The following is a 22,764-nucleotide window of genomic DNA, read 5'->3' on the forward strand; positions in this document are numbered from 1 at the left end:
TAGTAGCTAGTATTTTCTGTTATTTCCCATTTTCTCAAGCTATAGACTCTTTCTACCAGTCGTAAATTTTACATTCCATTATGAAAATTGTATCACTTATATTCAATAAGACACTGAGTGTTACTAAGTCTTTTACTAAAATGTTTGGCAATTGGTTTTTAAAGTATTTTCATTGTGTGTGCCACCATACCCATTCTCTCTAATCTATTTTCTATCTCTGTGAATTTGCTTCTTCTAGATATTTCATTTAAGTGAACTCACCCAGTGTTGTCTGGCTTATTTCATGTAGCATGGTGTTCTCAAGCTTCATCTATGTTTTAGCATATATCAAAACTGCCTCTTTTTGAATAATACTCCATTGCATATTCTATGAATTACCATATTTTTGTATATCCATTCATTTGTGGATGGGCACTTTGATTATTTCCACCTTTTAACTACTGTAGCTAATGCTGCAATGAACATTGATATGTACATTTCTAAGTTCCTATTTTCAATTCTTGTGGAGATATACCTAGGAGTAGAATTGCTGGTTCATATGGTAATCCTTTGTTTAGCTTTTTAAGGAACAAATGGTTTGCCACAACAACTAAGCCATTTTACAATTCTGCTAACAGGGTATGAGGGTTTATATTTTTCCCCATTCTTTTTCCCCATTCTTGTCAACACTTGTTATTATCATTTTTGAGTGTAGGCATTCTAGTCCACCTGAGGTGTTATCTCATTGTGGTTCTGCTTTGCATTTCCCTATTGGCTAATGATGTTTAGGTCTTTTCAAGTACTTATTGGCCATTTGTTTATCTTCATTTGGAAAAAATGTCTATTCAAGTTCTTTGTCCATTTTTTAATTGGTTTACTTGTCTTTTTATTGTTGAGTTATAAGAATTCTGAATATATTCAATATACTAAATTCCTATGAAATATTTCCCTTATTCATTAGATTGTCTTTTAACTGTACAATTTCCTTTGATGCACAAAAGTTTGTAATTTTAATGAAACTCAATTATCTATTTTTTCTTTCATTGTTTGTGTTTTGGTATCATACCTAAGAATCCACTGCCAAATCCAATGCATGAAGATTTACCTCTGTTTTCTTCTAAGTGCTTTATGGGTTTAGCTCTTATATTTGGATTGTTCATCCATTTCTGGTTCATTCGTGTACGTGATTATTAGTTTTTCACAACTGGGTGATAATGACTGTATAAGTATATCCTAGAGATATTCACTTTCTGGGTAGAAAATGGTCACCAGTTATAGAAGGGGTTTGGGGTTTTACAGGTTACACTGAGAGGTGACTTGTCAGTTGGGGCATTCAGGAAAGAGATTGTAAAAATTTGAGACTTTTTTAATATTTATTTTTTAGTTATAGGTGGACACACATCTTTATTTTTATGTGGTGTTGAGGATCTAAACCCAGTGCCCCACACATGCTAGTTGAGCATTCCACCTCCGAGCCACAACCCCAGCCCTTGAGACTTGTTTTACTGAGCAAGGATGGAAGGTTTAGAGCTTAGTGCCCAATGCTTATCTTGTCCTCTGGGGATCATTGTATTGTGACTGGGACAAAATTAATGTGTAACTTTGCTGTCATTGAAAAAAAATTTACTGGGAAAGGATCAACATTTATCCTCTTTCTAGGTACTGCCCTTTTAGGATTGATGTATGTCTCCTTCCCGGGGATTGTCTTGTCACTGGGAAAGGATTTACTGAGGAAGGATCAATGTTATACCTCCTTCTTCCCTCCCTCCTCCTGGGGCACATTGTCTTGGGGGTTAACATTTTCCATGTCCCCACTTTCCACTTTATCCATTCCTTCACTTAACTATGTTGCATAGTGAGAATTCAAAAACAGGACACAATGTTTTCTCTTTTGGAGTTTACAGACAAGAGGGCGAATAAACTTTAATAAGCAGCCAGGAAAATTACTATATAATTTAAAACCATGATGTATGTGATAAAGTCATGCAGTTCTTTAAAAGTATGTCATAGGAGGCCCTGACCAAGGTGGTCATAAGATAAAGATCATTAAAAGTAGCATGTGTTAAAGGTCCTATGGTGAGGAGAAATGTAACAGTTAAGAAACTAAAGAACTAGGCTAATAGAAGATGAGACAAAAGAAGTAGGCAAGTGATATCATTGTAGTAGAGTTTCTGGTTTTATCCTAAAAGGAATGAGAAAATCCTGAAAGGTTTTTAACTAAAGAGGGTCATAACCAGGACCAAATTCTTACAAGTATCACTCTAGCTACAGTGATACTTTTAAGCCAAGGATAGATTAGAGGCAGGCAGGGTGAGAACAGTTAGATAGCCATTGCAATAGTACAGGCAAAATTAGTAACTTGTGCTAAGAGGGTGGTAGCCAAGATCATGGGGTAGTAGGGGTAAAAGAAGGGGGAGTGCTTTGTAAAACAGAAATTCCAAATGGTAGTGCAGGAGGGCTGGTGAAATGCCTATGAGGGCCCAGGCTTACTGTGTGCTGACTGTGCCATTCAGTTCTCAGCAGGAACACTGGGGAACCACCCAGGGTCAAAGAATTCCATTTCCAAATGTTGAGTTAGAAACAATTTTGAGACCAAAAATAAATGAATAAAATAATCTTATATGTGAAACTTGTAGGGAATACAATAGCACCTCCTTAATTCACAGCAATATACAAGCGATGCATTATACGAGATGATCATATTTTGCAAATGAGTCAGTAAACAATGTTAAGGATGTTGTACTGCCTCTTACTGCTGTGCTTTAATTATTAACAACACCATTTCAGAGAGTGTTAGTAAATATGTTATATTTTCAGAAACAATGAAGTTGTGGGAAAGGGGAGACCACACTCCACACTGCCGAGCTAGTTAATCCTGGCTGAGGCCAGCATGTGGGGAGAGAGGACGGAGTGTTTTTCTGGAGAGATTTAATGTGCTAACAGAACCAATGAAGTTCCTTGGTATTTGTGAATGGTTCATTAGTGTGACTATCTGAACACAAGGTGAATTCACATTAAGTGATAAGACTTCCCAATAATTAGTGTGTGCCACTCTTCGGAATTTGTAATTAGAAGAAAGAGGCAGAATGAAAAGAAATAGATAAAAGGATAGTTGCTATAAAATTAAACTCCTTATAGCCAATTCAGTTTCTTTGTGAAGCAAACAAGGGAAAGAGAAGCAGAAGAATTGAAAATACACTTCCTCCTTTGGTTGTTAAGTCAACTTCAGGCCAGATCAGGGGTTCTGGTTTTTATCCTAAAAGCAATGAAAACCCTTTGAGGAGCGTAAACTCAGGAATGACATGTCCAGGCTGGGTTAGTGGCTCAGCGGTACAGCGCTTGCCTCGCACATGTGAGGCACTGGGCTCTATCCTCAGCATCACATAAAAATAAATTAATAAAATAAAGCATTGTGTCCATCAAAAATAAAAAATATTAAAGAGGAGGAAGAGGAGGAGGAGGAGGTGGAGGAGGAGGAGGAGAAGGAGGAGGAGGAGGACATGTCCAGTTACTTTCCTATGTTCATGCATGAATACACAGTGTAACTCCACATCATGTATAACCAGGAGAACAAGCTATACTCCATGTATGTACAATGTGTCAAAACACACTCTGCTGTCATGTATAACTAAAAGAACAGCAACAAAAAAAATAATGATATGTCAGAACTGAGTTTTGAAAGGATGATCTCCTATGATTGACACTTTGAGCTGGGCAGTTCTTGGCTGCAGACTAGTGACTTGTTCTGAACCTTGCAGGGTGGAGCTTCTGTCCTGGTCTCCACTGCCAACGTCAATGGCAACCCTCAGACATTGTCACATGATCCCTGAGGGGCTAAACTGTTTGAGAACCACTGGGCTCAATCTAGAATGCCTGAGGATGTCATTTGACAACCATTTTAGGATCTGTTGTCTAATTTTTTTTCAATAAATATTTATTAGTCACATTCCCCTGATGTGACAAAAAGAACAAGACTTACTCTTCACTTTTAAGGTGTATATGATGGTGGGGAAGCAGTGGGAAATGATGAATTTAGAAGAATGATGGGAAAGGATGGACGTCGTTCTAAGGCAAGATAGGAAGATTGCTCCCTCAAGTCGGATTTCTACATAATGTGACATCATCCTGTAACTGGAAATGTCTCTGTAACAAGATCTTGGAATCTGACCTATCTAAAGACTAGGGTTGCTATGTTCATTTATAAGCAAATTGAGCATGAGAGAGGAATTCTCAGGAAATTCTAGATGGACTGTGCTTTGCATAAAGTCTCTCCTGACTTCTCTGGAACTTTGCCTTTTCCGTTATAACCTTTCTCTTCTGTGTCTACCTCTCACCTAAGCCCAGTTAGTCCTACCAACATTTTAAATTTCATTGAGCTTTAGGGGTGGCGGTGGGGAAGAAAAGCTTATCTTCAGTCAGGCCAGTCCTCCATTTCTTTCCCATCCCATAATAAGAAGCCTCCACCATGATAGAGACATGAACTCTCAGTGCCAAATCCCATAGCCTTTCTGTGTTCCATTTAACACTGATGGCAGGCCTTCCTTTGTTTCTCCTTTTCCTGGGTGACCTTAGTTCCACCCTAGCTTGTCCTCCCACTGGCTCATTTTATTTTTTTTTCCTTTTCTGGCTTTTCTGATGGACTTACTGACCTAATGGCTGACTCTAAATATGTGGTAAATTGAAACACCTGATGTGGCTCCATCTCCCCATATTCCTTTCTCACTCAAAGTGAGGAAGGATGCTTGGAAATCAATTCAAGCTAAGCTGTTCTTTTCCACTCACAGACTTCTTTTATTAGATTAAATCTGCCACTGCAAACTTTGTGAGCAAACTGGCTCCTCTTGAGGATCCATGGCCACTGCTCTGACATCCCACATGACAAAACACATCCTTGTTTCTTATCTGTCTGATGTCAACACAGGCATTGGCCACAAGAGGAACAAGACTTATTCTTTACTTTTAAGGTGTATATGATGGTAACTTTAATGTCTTTGGAGCAGCTGAAAGAAGAATGAGTTCTTTCTGCCTAAGTAATTTTCAAGGTTGATCTATGGGAAATTTTTAATTCACTTATAAAACTACAGAAATGAGCACTTTGTTTTGGTGTTTTTTGATAGTGCCTTTTGGTGAGGATCCCCAAAGACCGAAGTGATCTGAAGAACTGGATGGGTGCTCAAGATTTCTGCATTGAAACGGGGGAGACACTGGTTGCCATTGAAAGTGAGGTGGAACAAGGTAGAGTATTCAGGGTGCAGCCAGGCCAAAATAATCATTTTTATTCAGGTATTAATTTAAATGTTCCAAAACATTTCCAAATCAACATTTAAAACATCGTACTCATGATACACAAATTTTCAGTTTACCCAGTAAGCTTTATGTCATGACATCTATACATGTCTGCATACTGCATTAATCATAAGCTGCTGAGTTTTGAAGGTAATAGAAAGAATAAGATCTGCATTTCAAAATGGCTAAAATTATCTCAAGTATAGTCTACTATAATTGCACAGTATGACTTTTAGATCCCTTTAGATTTAACTACACACTTTTATTTGATATTTAGGTAATTATATACTGTAGCTTAACTACAATAGATAAATCCTCTTTTGTTTAAAAAGGCATTGAATGAGCACTGGAAATTGTTTTGTTAATGATATGATAAAATTTCTTGTTATCCAGCTAATTTCTGTCAATTTAAACTCAAACAAAAGTGCAGAAAAAAACTCCATTACCTTAACAAGGACAAAGTAACACATTCCTACAATTGATTCATAATTAAGTTTCACTGTCATTTAAATATAATTACAGTTATAAACAGAATTCGATGATTACCCTAATGGTTTATATGGTGTTAAATTAGATAATGTATTCCTATCTTTCAGCTGTCATCACTATGAATCTTTTTGGCCATAACACTAATGTGTGGATAGGGTTACAAAATAACGATTATGAAAAATGGCTAAATGGAAAGCCTGTGACATATTCTAACTGGTCTCCATTTGATGTAATAAATGTAAGTTTTAAGATTTATTTTGGGGCTGGGGATGTGGCTCAAGCGGTAGCGCGCCCGTCTGGCATGCGCGCGGCCCGGGTTCGATCCTCAGCACCACATACAAGCAAAGATGTTGTGTCTGCAGAAAACTAAGAAATAAAATATTAAAATTCTCTCTCTCTCTCTCTCTCTCTCTCTCTCTCTCTCTCTCTCTCTCTCCTCATTCTCTCTTTAAAAAAAAATTATTTTGTGGAAATCATTTTAGCCAGAACTCTCATTCAAGACTTGCTTACTAAAGCGTTTTTCTTCCTATATTTTTAGGTCTAAATTTATATTAGTATATTATTAACATATTAATTTTTAATAATGTAATTTCACCTAATTTTCATGTGTTTCATAAATGTAATTATTTTACTCATTACAATTATTGTTTATTTTGGAGGTTATGAAGTGATTTGTGAACTGACTTATTAAATGCAAAGAAAGAGGGGCTGGGAATGTCGCTCAATGGTACAGCCCTTGTCTACCATGTGCAAGGCCTTGGGTTCAATCCTCAGTACTGCAAAAAAAAAAAAGAAAGAAAGAAAGAAATGTTAATAAGAGAGTAATGCTCTTGATTTCCTAAGTACAAATTTCAATGTTTTATATTTTCATATTTTTATAGCATTTATATTCTTTTAAAGATTCCAAGTCATAACACTACAGAAGTTCAAAAAGACATTCCTTTCTGTGCCTTGCTGTCAAGTAATCCTAATTTTCATTTAACTGGCAAATGGTATTTTGAAGATTGTGGAAAAGAAGGATATGGGTTTGTTTGTGAAAAAATGCAAGGTAAGAAACATGTTTTTCTTATTCCTTTTTATTCCATATATAAAAATATGTTTTTTTTATTCCTTTCATTTCCTTAGTCTCAGCCCCCTTATCTTCCATATTTGTTTTCCACAACTGCTTAGCAGTTCCACAGCTAACAGTGGGAGGCACTTATTCTTTCTCTTTACCTATGGTCATGTAATCCCCAGCACCCTGGGACTATGCTATACTATGCCATACTATAGTTGTGTTCTAAGGACTGCAGAGACCACTTGACTGGTGACTAATTTTATGCATTTACTTTGGCCTCTTAAAGAATTTTCCTGCTTTGTTCTGGGTTACATGTATGTGTTAGGTCATTTTCTGACACTATAATGAAGTACTGTAACAAAGTTAGCAAGCTAACTTATAAAGAAAAGAGTGCTATCTTGGCCCATGGTTCTGATCTCAAGTAAAGGGCCCCTATCTGGTAATGGTCTTCTTGATGGCAGACTTAAGGTGGCACAGGGCATCACATGGCAAGAGACAGAGATAGTAAGTGTACCCTCTGGTCTGTCTCTCCTTATAAAGCCACCAGCATTCAAATCATGAGAGCTCACCCTGATGACCTCATCTAATCTTAATCATCTCCTAAAAGTCCCATTTGTAAAACTCATAGTCAGATAAATTCTGTACCAGCTTCATACCTCATTAATGAGAATGAAACTTCAACATGTGGCTCTTAAGGAACATATTCAAACTACATATAAACCATAGCAGCATCTATTCAAGCAATTTTGTAAAAGTCACCAAGAAAACATTGGAAAAGAATCAGAGAAATAAACCAACTCATACACCTTCTTGGAACCCTAAAAATGGTCTCTGTGGCTAAATATGACATATAGTATGTTTCTAGATCTAATAGGCAGAACCCCCAATGACTTCTGGTACAAATTACCAAAGCCATGTGTGTTTGCTCATCATCTTTCCATCAGTGTAACAAAATACCTGAGATCATCAACTTATAAAGAGATAAGGTTTATCTTGGCACATAGGTTTGGTGGTTCTAGTCCATGATTGATTGGCCCTGTTGCTTGGGGCCTATTTCAAAGCAGCACATCATGGCTAAAGCATGCACCAGAGCAAAGCCACTTACCTCATAGCCAAGAAGCAAAAAGAAAGGAAAAAGAAGAGACTGGGGTTCCACAATCCCCTCTTAGGGTATGCTTCCAATGACCTAAAGACTTTTCACTAGGCCTTACCTCTTAGTGGTTCCACCACCTCTCAATAGTGACACCCTGGGGTCCAAGCCTTTAACACTTGGACTTTTAGGGGATATTTATCATCCAAATCTTATCACCACACTGTTACACATAGCCAGCGGGTTCAGCAAGCAACACGAATGCATTTGAGTGATCTCAAGTAATAAATATAGAAACAGCAGCTTCCTTTCATTGAGCACTATTTATCCCTGTACGAGAGCACTCTAGATGGTCACAGTTTGCATCAGGCTATGTGGAAATCTGGGAAGCCTAGCCTATGATGCTTACCAGGAATATGAATCACACTTCTTAGTTCTGCACACCTGTGAGCTCTCTGAGGATGCTAAGTATCAACCCATCCTCAGCAATTCCAAAGAAGCTCCATTTCTGGTACTCAGTTATCACTGAGGCACAATGCCCAGGATTTATAAGAAGATACTGCATCAGTAATGGCAAGAATAATATGGAAAGCACCTTGTAAGGGAAGAAATGATATCAGAATAGCATGTACATTCACATTTAACATGGATCTGGCACTGTGCCTTGGGTATATGAGCATTATGCCATAAAACCATAAAGAATTCTATGAAAGAGGTCAAAGTCTCCCCATTTTACAAAGAACTTGAGGCTTAAAAAAAATAAGTAGCACTCAACCTTGAGGGTGATCGATTTCTCTCAGTTAAACACAATGATTCTATTCTACTACTGTAACACTGATTTTTTTCTTGAAATTTAACCTCAGATCACTTGCTCTCTCTGATATTTTGGGATGTTCTTTCCGAGACAGTTTAGAGCAGTGGTGGGTGAGAACTGAGACCCTGGAGTGCCCCACTCAGGGTTTCTTACCCCACCTCTGTAAACAAGCTTCTGTCAAGTTATTTATCTTCTGCAAACTTTGATTTCAGCATTTATGCTCTGTGCATATATAATGCTTAGTACTGTGCCCAGCACATGTTTAAGGAATGATAGAATATTTTCAATTATGACTATTTGACTTAACAAATGCTTGCAAATTACAATGAATACACAAGTTCTGCTCTTCTATCTTATAAATATGTACTCACTTTGGGCTTGAAACTAAATCACTTGTCTGCCTGAAAGAACAAAGAAATCTGAATAAAAAGAGAAAGGCAAAGGCAAGAACCCCTCCCTTTCCACTAGGCCTTAGTTTGGGGTTCGGGATGTATCACAGTGATAGAGCACTTGCCTAGCATGGACACCACCCTGGGTTCATCCCTGGTACTGCAAAACAAACAAACAAATCCCACAAAAACATCTAAGAGCCCCCAATTTGGAACTTGGCTTCCAAGAGATCTTTCTTTTTCAGGGGAAAGAATGGAAAGATCATGTTGCTCAAATTCACTTATTTTGAAATTTGATAGACTAGATTACATAGGAAGAAATTCGTATGTGTAAAAATATAGATATATAACTCAGTTGGGGGGCAGTCAAATTGGTATTTGGGGCACCTATGTAAGAATTTGTGTCTTAAATTTCACTAATCATTTATAAATAACTACTTCATTATTATATTGATTTTATAAAAATAACCATAGACTGTGCATATAGACTGTAAAACAGACTTCTAGCAATAAATAAACTGATAATAAAATTCAAATCTTCACAAGTTGGTAAATATATTAGTTTCACTTTGATTTTGCAATATGTTGCTATATTAAGATAAGAGTTTCAGGTAAAAGTCAATTTCCCACTTTGCCACTTTGACCGGTTGTGCAGTAAGTAGAGGGTAGGAGTTATGTCCAGAAGTAAGGAAAGGGAAGCAAGAAGCAACATTTATTGAGTGCCTGCTGTTTCCTAGGAATAACAGTATGTATCCCGTGTGGATATCTCAAGGAATCCTACTCACACTCCTATAAGGGAGATCATATCAATGTCTCATTGACCAGAAATTTGAGTTCAATTTGCTCAATGTCTCTTAATGAGTTAGAAGGAGGAATGGGATTAGCCCCAGACCTTCTGACCTATCCACACCTGGCCATGTTCCTTTCTAACCCTAAGTGTTGAAAACCACAGAGAGAAACTCAAGGCACTTTGGATAGTGCAGAAACTTTTATTTTGTTTTCATGTTTTAGTTGCTCTGAACTCAGCCTATCCTAGTACACAATGTAATACAAAACAAAAAGGTAAACACACATATTAAAAAGAAAATATCTCTAAGTCAAACAAGACTCTCTTTCCCCATGATCATAGCCACTCCTAAACAGGGAAGTACTGATAATTACAGGCTGGAAAAACTTCCCCTTTAAATTATAAATCTTGACTCTCACAGGTGACATATTAATAGTAACTTTTTATAGGAAGTATATGTTTCTAGCATTTGTTAACTTGAGTTTTTAAATTTCTTTTTAGAAATTATATACTAAATATGATAATGAATATAGTCTTAAAGTGTAATAAGTGTTTTATTTGAGAATATATACTTGTAAAACTAGTTTTGCAATGCAATTGATGACAACACAATATATATTAATACTCTTTCATGAAGTGTGAATTTCTTCCATAACAATGGGTTAAGCTAGTGTTGGTAGCTACTGAAACCTGCCCAAGGAGATAACCGGCAGCTCTACTAAAAGTGGTCTATTTGACAAAAGAGGGTCAAAAATGGGAAATCTTTCAAAATTAATGCAATCTATATTTATAATTTTGAAGAAACTCATTTATTAAATTCCCTTAAGATTCTGATTTTTAGCATCCCATATACTTTCAGGTAGTACCCTCATTTAATACATAGTCAATTCCGGAAGAAAAACTCTCTGGTCAACCTGGATCATCATGACAGGGATCCATGCTAGATTTTTCCTCCTCCTTTCCCATCCAGATGCTACAAATGATTGTGTTGTTCTTCTTTTTGTAGTTACTTCCGGACACCACGTGAATACATCTGATATGTACCCAATCCCCAATACCTTGGAATATGGAAACAGAACATACAAAATAATTAAGACAAATATGACTTGGTATGCAGCAATAAAAGCCTGCCTGATGCATGGAGCAGAGCTGGTTAGCATTACAGACCAGTATCACCAGTCCTTCCTCACTGTTGTCCTCAACCGGCTAGGACACGCCCACTGGATTGGACTGTTCACCACAGATGTAAGTGTCCTAAGTGCCCTGGAATATCTTTACATAATTAAATTTCATGTCTACCTCCTTCATTTTTTTTACCTCCTTCATGATGGGATCAGTGAAATTAGCACAGAAAAAAAAATCCCAGAAATAACAGTAAATGTAACATTCAAATAATTAGTAAAACAACTGACTAACCTTGTGAGCGGCTTAATTAGAAAACAAAAGAGTGTATGTCTTTGGGGGATAAACATCCACTTGCCTGATTTCTAGACATAATAAATAGCCTTCAAAAGTCTCTGAAATTTTCCAGACACATCTGAATTCCATCCCATACGAATACTGGAACACATTTTAAACCCAAGCTCTGCAATTGGGTCAAATTGGGTCATTTGTGATATTTCAGGAATCACCAAGAAAAATGGCTCACACTTCTTGCCTGATTTTTAAATTATTCCATGCCTTTTAAAATTTAAACATTGTTTTTGTTTTCCTGTAGGAATGTAATTTGGAGAATAAGGTTCTTTGCTTTATTGTTTTTTAATAAAAGTAGTGAAAAGTAAATTCTATTCTCTCTTGATCCCTAGTTCTATTCCCTGTGTTGTAAGCAGTTTCTTGTATGCCATCTAAAAATTTTCAATGGATATACACGTATGCCTCTAAAATGAGTGAATATGTACATTGTTTTTAAAATACAAATGAGATCACACTGTGTCTGCTATTCTTAAATTTGCTTTTAATTTTGTATAGTTTTTATAACCTTCCTGTAAGCACATAAAAATCTCAAATATTCACTTGGAACAGCAGTATGTTAGAATACACCCAAATTTATTAAACTATTCCCCTGAGAATGGGCATTTGATTTTTTTCTCATTTTTTTTACAATCACAATGACCACAAACATTCTTGTACAGGTAGGAAAATTTCCTAGAAATAAAATTGCTGAATACACTAAATTTTAACAAGTACTGCCAAATTGCCTTTCAAAAATTTGCACCACTTTATATGCCAAATGATTGCATCTAACTTTTACATCTTTTTTTCTTTTTCCTGGTACCAGGGATTTTTTGGTACCCGGGGGCCACTTTGGTACCCACTTAACCACTGAGCCACATCCCAGCTCTGTTTTTTACATCCTTAACACTATTATCAAAATTCTAAACCTTGTCAGTTGGGTAGCTAAAAGAATAATATTTTATGATTATTTGTTGTATTTTTTGTTTTACAGAATGTTTTATCTTTATGTTGTAAATTTTGTATTATGGACTCTGGATTTTGTATGACTTGGAAAGATTTTCCCCACATCAAAAGTATAAAAAAAAAAATCAAAGTTTTCATTAATGCTTTTATGTTTTCAACATTATGCTTGAATCTTCAATCAATCTAGAATTTATTTTGGTGTAAAAATCAAGGTATTGACCCAATTTCCCTCTGATTATTTACTAGGAAATTATGGTTGCAAGAAGCCAATGATTCCTCAGAACCAAAAAAGATATCAGGCATTACAGGGAGGTTTGGTAGAGGCAGCAAAGGGGCGCAGAGGGCCAGAAGTGAGTCCTGTTGCTCAGGACTGTCTCCCTGTTCTACAGGCTCTATAAAGGAATCCCAAAGCTACCATTTCAGAGTCTTTAAGCTCTACATGGCTTTGCAAATCCTGCAGAACTGAGTATGGCCATGCCTCCCTGCCCCTAAGGTGGCCATGCAGGCCCAAGGAGGCTGCACCCACGGCACCAGAGGGGAGCCATCCTGATCCCAGGAGCACAAGGTGCTCAGCTCTGGCTCAGAGGCTGGAGGTCCTCCCAGTTGAGGGATGGAGGAGTCTCCTAAATGAAAACCATGCTCAGGAGGCAGGCAGTGGAGAGTTTTGCCTCTGAAGTAGTGAAAACAAGTCAAAGTGGACAGGAAGCGAGAGATGGATAAGACTGAGATAAAAGATGCGTCACTCAAGTAGATAAATTTGGAATCTGAGGTTCTCCAAGTGCTTCTGCTTACAGATTATGGTTCTCCTTTCTTAAAACCTCCACCTGTACCCTCTGCCCCTATAAATGTGAACTTTCAGGAGTCCACCTACCTTCACAAACACCAGAGTAAGATTTGGTCTATCTGTTAAAGACATGTTGCAGCTTTAAAATTCATTCATTTAGGGTGCATCCAGAAAGGATGCAGACCAACTATCCAGAATACAAGCAACAATAAATGTTGGCAAGGATGTGGGAGAAAAGGTACATTGCTGGTGAGACTGCAAACTGGTGCAAGCATTACGGAAATCAGTATGGAGATTCCTCAGAAAACTTGGAATAAAACCACCTTTTGACCCAGTTATCCCACTCCTTTGTTTATACCCAAAGGACTTTAAATCAGCATACTTCAGCAACATGGCCTCATCAATGTTTATAGCACCTCAATTCACAACAGCTGAGCTATGGAATCAACCTAAGTGTGCTTCAAAAGATGAATGGATAAAGAAAATGTGGTACATATACACAACGGAATATTACTCAGCCTTAAAGAAAAATGAGATTATGGCATTTGCAGGTAAATGGATGGAACTGGAGACTCTCATGGTAAGTGAAATAATCCAATCCCCGCCCCAAAAAAATAAAGGTCAAATGTTTTCTCTGGTATATGGATGCTAATTCACAACAAGGGGATGAGGGCTAGGGAAGAACAGAGGTACTCTGGATTAGGCAGAGGGGAGTAAAGAGAAGGGAGGGGATAAGGAGGTGAGAAGGGCAGAGGAATGAATCAGACATTATTACCCTATGTGCATATATGATTAACAATCAGTGTGATTCTACATCATGTACAACCAGAAGAATGAGAAGTTTTACTCCATTTATGTAGGATGTGTCAAAATGCATTCTACTGTCATGTATAGCAAATTAGGGCAAAAAAAATGCAAACCAGTAGCCTTTGGGAAGACTTCCTGGTACCATGCATCAGAACTGCATACATTCTGACACAATCACCCCCTAGGAGATCCTGTGATTGAGTTCCTTCTCCAACACTAGCACAAGTCTGTATGTAACACTCAGGATTTCCCACACTGTGGGCCCACACCTGAGGCACAGGGAGGAAAATAACTATTTTAACATAGCCTCATAAAAGTACTCCTGGCCACAGGAACAAGGTGGCAAATGCCAAGCCTGTCTTTCTGGCAGAAGGTATACCCCAGGATTTCCTTGGGATAAAAGGATAAGAAAATCCGATGCCACTAACTGGACTCTTCAGGAATTAAACCCCCAACCATGCATTACTCCTCCTCCAGTGCCAAAGACAAAGATTAAAAGGTCCAAACAAATTTAAAAAAAAAAAAACACTCTCTCCCTCTGAATCCTTAAGTCACTGTCACCCAGGAGTTTCCAGGAATCAGGAAACAGTCAAGGCATTTTGTGCCTTTTTCAATTAACCTCGATTCTGACAAATTCACCAACATAATCCAATCAGAGGAAATATCAGTGCAAAACCCTCCTATTTCAGAAATGTGTGCCAAAAGATTTTAAAAAATAAAACTTGGTGGTAACTCATTTCTGGACACACCAGTGATCAGAAGCTTTTATTCTTGTTAGTAAAGTAAGTAGTTAGGTGGGGATTCTAGCCAGATCTACTTCTGAATTACAAAGGGACCAACGTATCATAAGTGGCCTGTCTCCCTCCCTCAAGGAGACAAAGAAGAAAATGAAAGTGAATTGTCATAAGCAAATACATTTGTACAAACAACAGCTTACCTTAATGTTACTGGACTCTCCTTCCTCCCCCAACTCCATACCAAATTACAAAAAAAAAAAAAAAAATTAAAGGACAAAAGAGTGAAGCCATTCATAAGGAATCCCCTGGACAAGGAAGCCCACAGGCCCACAGGTGGCCCCATCACTTCCATTACTTGCCCAGTTCCTTTATCTTTAAATGGAAATCACCCCCAAAACATCTCCATGACCTCTCTTCATGCCTGTGTGAAGCCTGAGCATCTAGAATCTATAAAGCAAATATAAAACTCATGCTGCTTTGCCCTGGATGAAGCGCGAGGTTCCTTCAAACATTTTCTAGCTTAACCTGTCTCCCTTTTCTGGATTCTCCAACAACCAAAAAAATGAAGGCCACTTGAATCCGGAGATTTGAGTGACCTTCAGCAACTCAGTGAGACCTTCTCTCTAAATAAAACATAAAATATGGCTGGGGATATGGCTCAGGGGTTGAGTGTCCCTGGGTTCAATCCCTGGTACGCCCCCCCCCAAAAAAAGTGGATCTTAGCAGTAAATTTTACTTCTTAAACTGTATCTCAGCCAATAATTAATACTGTACCTACAATAATTAATCCTGTACCAATAATTAATACTGAAAGCTCTCAACCAACCAAATGAGAAAACAGAATCTACCCACAAATTTTCAAGAGCTGCACGAGTATCTCTGGCTAAGTATTTTAAAGAATATGTAGGGCTGGAAATATGGCTCAGTTGGTAAAGTGCTTGTCTCACATGCAGAAAGCCCTGGATTCAATCCCCAGCACCAAAAAAAAAAAAAAAAAAAAAAAAAAGATGCAGAGCTCTGCAAGGTCAGCTCCCAGTGAATTGCAGACTTTAGTGGCTAGGTTATCAAAGTGGGATCTCATGCTGCCCATTTTTCCATGGGACTTTTTAAGGTTTATGTGTGCTATGAAATGCTCAGCTGTAGCCAAAAGGCAAAAGTATTTCTTTCTATAACACTATGAGATAACCAAACACTCTCAACTTTAAAGACGATTTTCCCCACCATAGTGGGGCAGTGGCAAGACCTCAACTGCTGGGTGTTGAAATGCTGAGAAGATATGAAATCGGGTTTGACAACACAGCATTTCAGCAGGCACTATTTTACAGACTGGTTTCTTATTAAAATATGAACTTCAGCACACCTGTCATCCCAGCAGCTCAGGAGGCTGGGGCAGGAGAATCATGAGTTCAAAGCCAGCCTCAGGAACTTAGTGAGGCTGTAAGCAACTCAGTGAGACCCTGTCTCTAAATAAAATACAAAAAAGGGCTGGGGATGGGGCTCAGTGGTTGAGTGCCCTGGGTTCAATAACTGCCCCCCAAAAGAAACTTCACATGCCATGAAATGACAGGGATAAAGCATCAGATAATCTGTGTGACCTCCATCCTTAAATACAGTCAAGTTTTATGTCAATTGGAAACCTGCCTGTGGTTTTCTTTGGGGTTCTGTTTGTTTTGACTCATTCATTCATCAAGGCCTCTAAAAAGATGCCTCACCTCTTCCATATGTCCTGTATCTACACTCAACAACATTTGTGTGCAGTTCCAGGTCGTCATTTACTCCCAAGGCATCTGTCTTAAGAGTGGATCCTGTCAGGTGGGCATGGTGGCGCACACCTGTCATGCCAGCCACTCTGGAGGCTGAGGCAGGAGGATCACAAGTTCAAAGCCAGCCTCAGCAACTGTGAGATGCTAAGCAACTCAGTGAGACCCTGTCTCTAAATAAAATATAAAATGGGGTTGGGGATGGGGGTCAGTTGTCAAGTGCCCGTGAGTTCAATCCTGGTACCAAAAAAAGTGGATCTCAGCTGTAAATTCTACTTCCTAAACTGTACCTTAGCCAATAATTAATACTGTATGTACAGAATGTGACTCCTATTTTTTTTAACAAACCACCTTACCAAAAGACAGTCCCACTTACAGAAATGTAAAAACACACCCTTACCCTGTGGATCTGTAGATACTCTATCCACACTGTGCTGACTCAGTTCACAGGGCTTCTTCACATCTGAGCAGGAAATCAAACCCCATGGTTCACACCAAGCCCAGACATTCATTGAGGCAGCTGCCCTGGGAACATTGGGAAGTCTCTGCTCACAGCTTTCTATTTAATGAACACAGTCTCCAGTTCTAGCCATCACCTTTGCAAAAAGACAACATTAAGTCCAAGTTTGTCAAAGCCCCTGCTCATCTTGTCCTGTATCAAGGAACTCTTACACAACTTTGCTCCCACAAGAACAACAGCCTTGGGGTGAGTATGTTGCTGCATATTTCACAGGAGCAAATCCAGCACCCTCTTCCATTGTAGGCTGGTTCTGTTCCATGCCCCAAAAATATAGGAGATGAAAGCATGGTTCAGGATGCAGGCCCAGTTGGCTCAGAAGGGCATCCAGATATCAGATTCAACCCTTATTTCACCAAGTCTCCAGGACTGGCCTCCCACTCTGAAGTCCCCCCGCACACACTCAGAGCTCCCACCCCAGATCGGTCTGTGTAGTCACACAAGCATGACTCGGCAAAACTGTGCTGGCAACATTTGCTTGCAACAAACACAACTGGAATCAATAAGCCAAAGCAAGTTTAACTCTGATTAGGCTAAAGCTTGCACAAGCCCAAAATGAAAACCACCCACTCTCAAACCCCGAGTGGCAGCACAGAGCGCACCTGCACCGACTTGTCAGCGTGGTTTATAAGGTCACAAGCACCTGATAAAAGAGCTTTTCTTCCTAGGGGCAGGAGACAAATGGTAGGCCTGTCCCACCATTGGTGTCAATATTTATCTACGGCCTGGGTATTCACGGCCATATAAAACCAGGCACCCTTTTCAATCCACTCATTCACATCATTTGCAACTACAAAGCCCCAAAACTTTCATTTATAGCTTGAGTTTCCTCTCTGCCACTGACGTAGAGGCTTGCTGGTTGGCTGCAGGGCCCGCGATCTATGTCAGCTGTAATCCTGGCAGTTTGAGAATAATGCTCTCCAAGTATTGCAGAACATCCAATATTAAATGGCACTGCACCTGAGGACAATCAAGAGGCTGGGAAAGGAGACGAGGCACCTGCTCTCTCCCTTCCCAGGTCAGGCATGGATCCTATGCTGGGAATGAGCAAGGCTTAGACCCCGCAGGAAAGTAACTGAACCCAGGCATTTCTGAGTGTCACTTCCTCACCCAGCAGGCAACTCCAGCCAGCATGAAAGAAGCTATAAAGAAACCTTCTTTATGCTCAGCTCCAACCTTCCTCAACATCTTCCTCCCTCCCCCCTTCCCCTTTAGCCTCCAATTTTCTGCCCCCCGCCACATGCACCACAACTAGTACCACTCACAGTAAAGGTGAGTCGCAATTCATCTTTCCAGGTAAACATCAGATGAAATAATTAGCCCATTAATCTCAACTGTTAACTCAATTCACAATAGCTAAACTATAGAACCAACCTAGGTGCCCTTCAACAGATAAACTGATAAAGAAAATGTGGTACATATACACATTGGAATATTACTCAGCCATAAAGAAAAACAAAATTAGGGAATCTGCCAGTAAATGGATGGAACTGGAGACTATGATGCTAAGTGAAATAAGCCAATCCTCCAAAAACCAAAGGCCGGATGTCCTCTCTGATTGGTGGATGCTGACCCACAATAAGGGGGGCAGGTAAAGAAGAATAGAAGTACTTTGGGTGAGACAAAGGGGAATGAAGGGAAGGGAGAGGGATGGGAACAGGAAAGACAGTGGAATGAATGGGACAGAACTTCCCTGTGTTCCTATGTGAACACAGGACCAGGGAAACTCCACATCATGTCCAACCACAAGAATGGGAAGTTAGACTCCATGTATGTATGATGCCAAAATGCACTCTACTGTCATGTATAACTAATAAGCACAAATTAAATATATATCAACTGTACGAGGCTCTGGGGACTCTGGAAATATCTGTGCATAGTGAAACCAGGTTCACAGATGGATTTTTCTCCAAGTCTCTCCCCAGGACTCAAAGTCTTCAACAGGGTGCTAAGCTGGAGCTCTCTCAATGAGCTTTGCTGGCTTCCAGCAAGGGGACACTCTTCTGTGTAAATCAAAGCCCTAGTGGATGGCTCTCTGTGTAGTGACAAATTAAAGAAGGATCTGCAAGACCAGGACAAGTGACAGGACAGATTTCTCAGGCTAGCTCTCACCAACTTGCTACACTACTCTTCTGATGACACAACCTTCCCCAGCAGATGGGCAGCCCTCCCATGTCCCTGTCCAGGACTCTGGGCACTGGTAAGGGACTTATACCTTCACCTTTATACCTCCCAACAGGCTGCAAAACACTTCCACTGCCTTCTAAGCAAAATGTGACTGCGAGTGATGAGCTGACATGATGCCCATGTGCCCATGTGCCTGTGTGGTCTGCCAGTGGCCAGCCTCCTGCCTCTGCTGAGAGCAGGCCCACAGCCGGAAAAGGTAGCAGCAGAGGGTATAGTCGGCTTTTATTCTTTCCTTATATAAAAACTATATATAACATTTAAATGGCCAGTATTTCCTCATGTACACTCCTGTTAATAATTCACAAACCCACTGACTTTCATCAAGGATCAGAAATTTTAAAGGTGGTTTGTGCAAACACTCCTTTCCTTGCTCTCACTGAACAACTGTTTCATTTAACCGATGGCTTCTGTGGCCATTAGGCAGCACTGCAAGCATATAAAGCCAGGCACACAAGCCCAGTCTCTTGGCCTCTGGGTTACACAGTCCAGGTAGGCAGCTTTGGCAATGCAGAGATGCAGCACCAAGGGACCCTGCTTTGCTGATAAGACATTATAGTGATCATGCTTTTCCCATTTCTCATTTGGCCCCTCCAAATAGACGATCTCCAAAGATGCCAAGGCTCAAGGCAGCCTGTCTCATTCCATGAAGACACACCTTGGCACCCCAGACACACCCCTGCATTCCCTCTCCCCACGAACCATCCATGTGCCACCTCTCTTCCTTGAGCCAGAGACAGAACCATAAAATCCTGTCTAGGTGTACTGGGGACAAGGTAAGGGGAAAGGGGGACCCAATGCAGTCTTCTCCAGCCACTAATTGAGTGCCTCCAATCTGCTGCTTGTAGGAGGATTACCCAACAATGGCTGGTTGTTGTTTTAACCAAAGGGAATTAAAGCTCAGAGCCTGACTTATCTCCAAAGCTAGGGACTTACTGTAAGCCACAGCACAGCCCAGGTTTAGGAATCCTCAATAGCAACAAGGTCACATAGGTCCGTGTAAGCCTCAATAAGAAGTCACATATTAACCACCACACATGTGAAGGGAAATTCTATCACTTGCACCATCTCCACACCTTTTCCATCATGCCTCTGAAAGGACTTTTCTGCAAGTTGTGACCATGGAGTTTGAAATGAATGGAAATGAGTGCAGGTTTTGGTTTTGGTTTTATGGTTTTAACCAACTACAAATCTCAGTGTGTACAAGTGGTCCTGAAAAGGCAAACAGTTAACCCCAAGGGCAAAAATGTAACAGCCAGCGGAGTACAGTGACCCATGCCTATAATCCCAATGGTTCAGGAGGCTGAGGCAGGAGGATTGTAAATTCAAAGCCAGCCTCAGCAAGTTAGCAAGGCCCTAAGTAACTCAGTGAGACCCTGTCTCTAAATAAAATACAAAATAGGGCTAGGGATGTGGCTCAGTGGTCGAGCGCCACTGAGTTCAATCCCTGGTACCCGCGCCCCCCCCCAAAAAAAAAAAAAAACAGAAGGTCAGATGTATAGGGCAGCCAACAGCGGGTCACCTTGACAGGTGTGCAGAGGACACAGGAGAAAAGTGTCCATCAGAAAAGCCAAGGGCTGTACACAATTGATTTAAAGGTCATTGAACAAAAGACTGTGTCTAAAGCACCTGATATGTGCCAGGAGTGGTGCTGGACTCCAGAGTCACTTGGGTCAACAATATAGGATCAGCCCTCAAGGAATTTGCAATCAGAAGAAAACCAGGCCAAGCCAGGAAGCAGAGACACGTTCCAGAGGCCTTATTGATGAAGACATTAGCCAATCTCACACCTAGGTGTTCTGGAATGGCCCTCTGTGGTGAAAGTAGATTAATCTGCGACCTGAAGGGGAATACAAGGCACACAAGAAAAAGCTCTTTAGGGGAATCTACCCAGTCCTACTTGGACCAGAGCTCAGAAAGTTGCTAGTATCAAGAAACCACAGGAGAAGGCAGGGCTTAGGGGATACAAGGACCTGTAGCTAAGCCCAGGAAATCTAGGGTGGGGGCTCTTGCACACAAGACTCCAAAGCAATGTTCCTAGTAGGTTTTAAAATGCAGATTCCCAGGGCTGGAGTTGTGGTTCAGCGGTAGAGCGCTCGTCTAGCATGTGTGAAGCCCTGGGTTCAATCCTCAGCACCACATAAAAATAAAATAAAGGGGGCTGGGGATGTGGCTCAAGCGGTAGCGCGCTCGCCTGGCATGCGTGCGGCCCGGGTTCGATCCTCAGCACCACATACAAACAAAGATGTTGTGTTCGCCAATAACTAAAAAATAAATATTAAAATTCTTTAAAAAAATAAAATAAAATAAAATAAAGGTATTGTGTCCAATTACAACTAAAATATTTTTTAAAATGCAGATTCCCAGTTTCTAAACATCATAAATGAAACTCCAAGGTCTATTCAGGAGTTTTAAAATGCCTACTATTACATTCTGGAAAGCAGTACGGAGAGTCCTCATTAAACTTGGAATGAAACTACAATTTGACTCAGTTATCTCACTCTTCAGCATATACCCAAAGGACACAATATCAGCACACTACAGTGGTGCAGCCACATCAATGTTTACAACAGCTCAATTCACTATAGCTGAGCTATGGAGCCAACTTGGGTGCCCTTCAACAGGTGAATGGATAAAGAATAGGTGGTCTCTATACACCATGGAATATTACTCAGCCATAAAGAAATTATGGCATTTGCTGGTAAATGGATAGATCTGAATATTATCAGGCTAAGTGAAATAAGTCAGTCCCCCAAAACCAAAGGTTGAATATTCTCTCTGATGTGTGGACGTTAACTCATAATAAAGGAGTGCGGGAGGGAAGAAGTTCACTGGATCAGACAAAGGGGAATGAAGGGGAGGGAGGGGGTGGGAATGGGAAAGACAGTGGAATGAATGGGACAGAACTTTCCCATGGTCATATATGAACACACAGCCAGGGAAACTCCACATCATGTCCAACCACAAGAATGGGATCCTAATAAGTTATATTCCATGTATGTAGAATATGTCAAAATATACCCAATGGTCATGTATATCTTTTAAAAAAGAAAGAAAAAGGAACAATAAAGTAAAAAAAAATTGAAATGCCTCCTGGAGGGCCAACCAAGGGCTAACTCACTTGCCTGCAGAGGTCAGCCTAGAGAGGTCAGCCCAATGACCAGCCAGCTCACTCAGCAGTCCCCTCAGGTGAGGCTGTCAGGATCCTTTCAAAGTGCACCTAAAAGGTCTTCTTGCCAGTTTACCACTCCCCAGCCCTCCCACCCTGCCCTCCACTCAGTTCTAAAATGGGACTACAGAATAGAAAATCAAAACCAAAACCAGAAGGTCTTATCATGCACACTGAGGTCAGAGGTTCCAAATGTTTTGCACAAATTCAGTGCTGACCTCCTTGAGGGACTCCATGAGGTACTTTCCCTCTGGTTTCTTGCTTTCCCATTAAAAGTCACCAGGGCCATAGTTTTCAATTAGCTGTGTCAGCCCACCACCCTGCAGCCACCGAGTTCGAGATGTCATCCCTCCCTCAGCTTCCATTCTGCACCAAGCATTTCACACCTCCCTATTGTAAACCTGTCCAGAGTAATTACCCTGACCACCTTCAGACAGCCTTGGTGGTGCATTTCTAATTTATAGCTGCAAAGCTCAGGCGGCAGCACAGGCAGGACC

General features: G+C 40.1%; 1 protein-coding gene across 1 annotated transcript in view; it reads left to right on the forward strand.

Annotated features, from left to right (window-relative positions):
• Positions 1-17,349, forward strand: part of LOC143641001 (secretory phospholipase A2 receptor-like) — a 65,345-nt gene extending 47,996 nt beyond the window's left edge. The window contains 5 exon segments of the mRNA XM_077108466.1: positions 5,097-5,214; positions 5,862-5,992; positions 6,655-6,802; positions 10,898-11,136; positions 17,161-17,349. Coding sequence (XP_076964581.1) covers positions 5,097-5,214; positions 5,862-5,992; positions 6,655-6,802; positions 10,898-11,136; positions 17,161-17,349 — 825 coding nt within the window.
• Positions 17,350-22,764: the final 5,415 nt, after the last annotated feature.

The sequence above is a fragment of the Callospermophilus lateralis genome, unplaced genomic scaffold (genome assembly GCF_048772815.1).
Source record: "Callospermophilus lateralis isolate mCalLat2 unplaced genomic scaffold, mCalLat2.hap1 Scaffold_82, whole genome shotgun sequence".
In the NCBI taxonomy this organism is placed as follows: Eukaryota; Metazoa; Chordata; class Mammalia; order Rodentia; family Sciuridae; genus Callospermophilus; species Callospermophilus lateralis.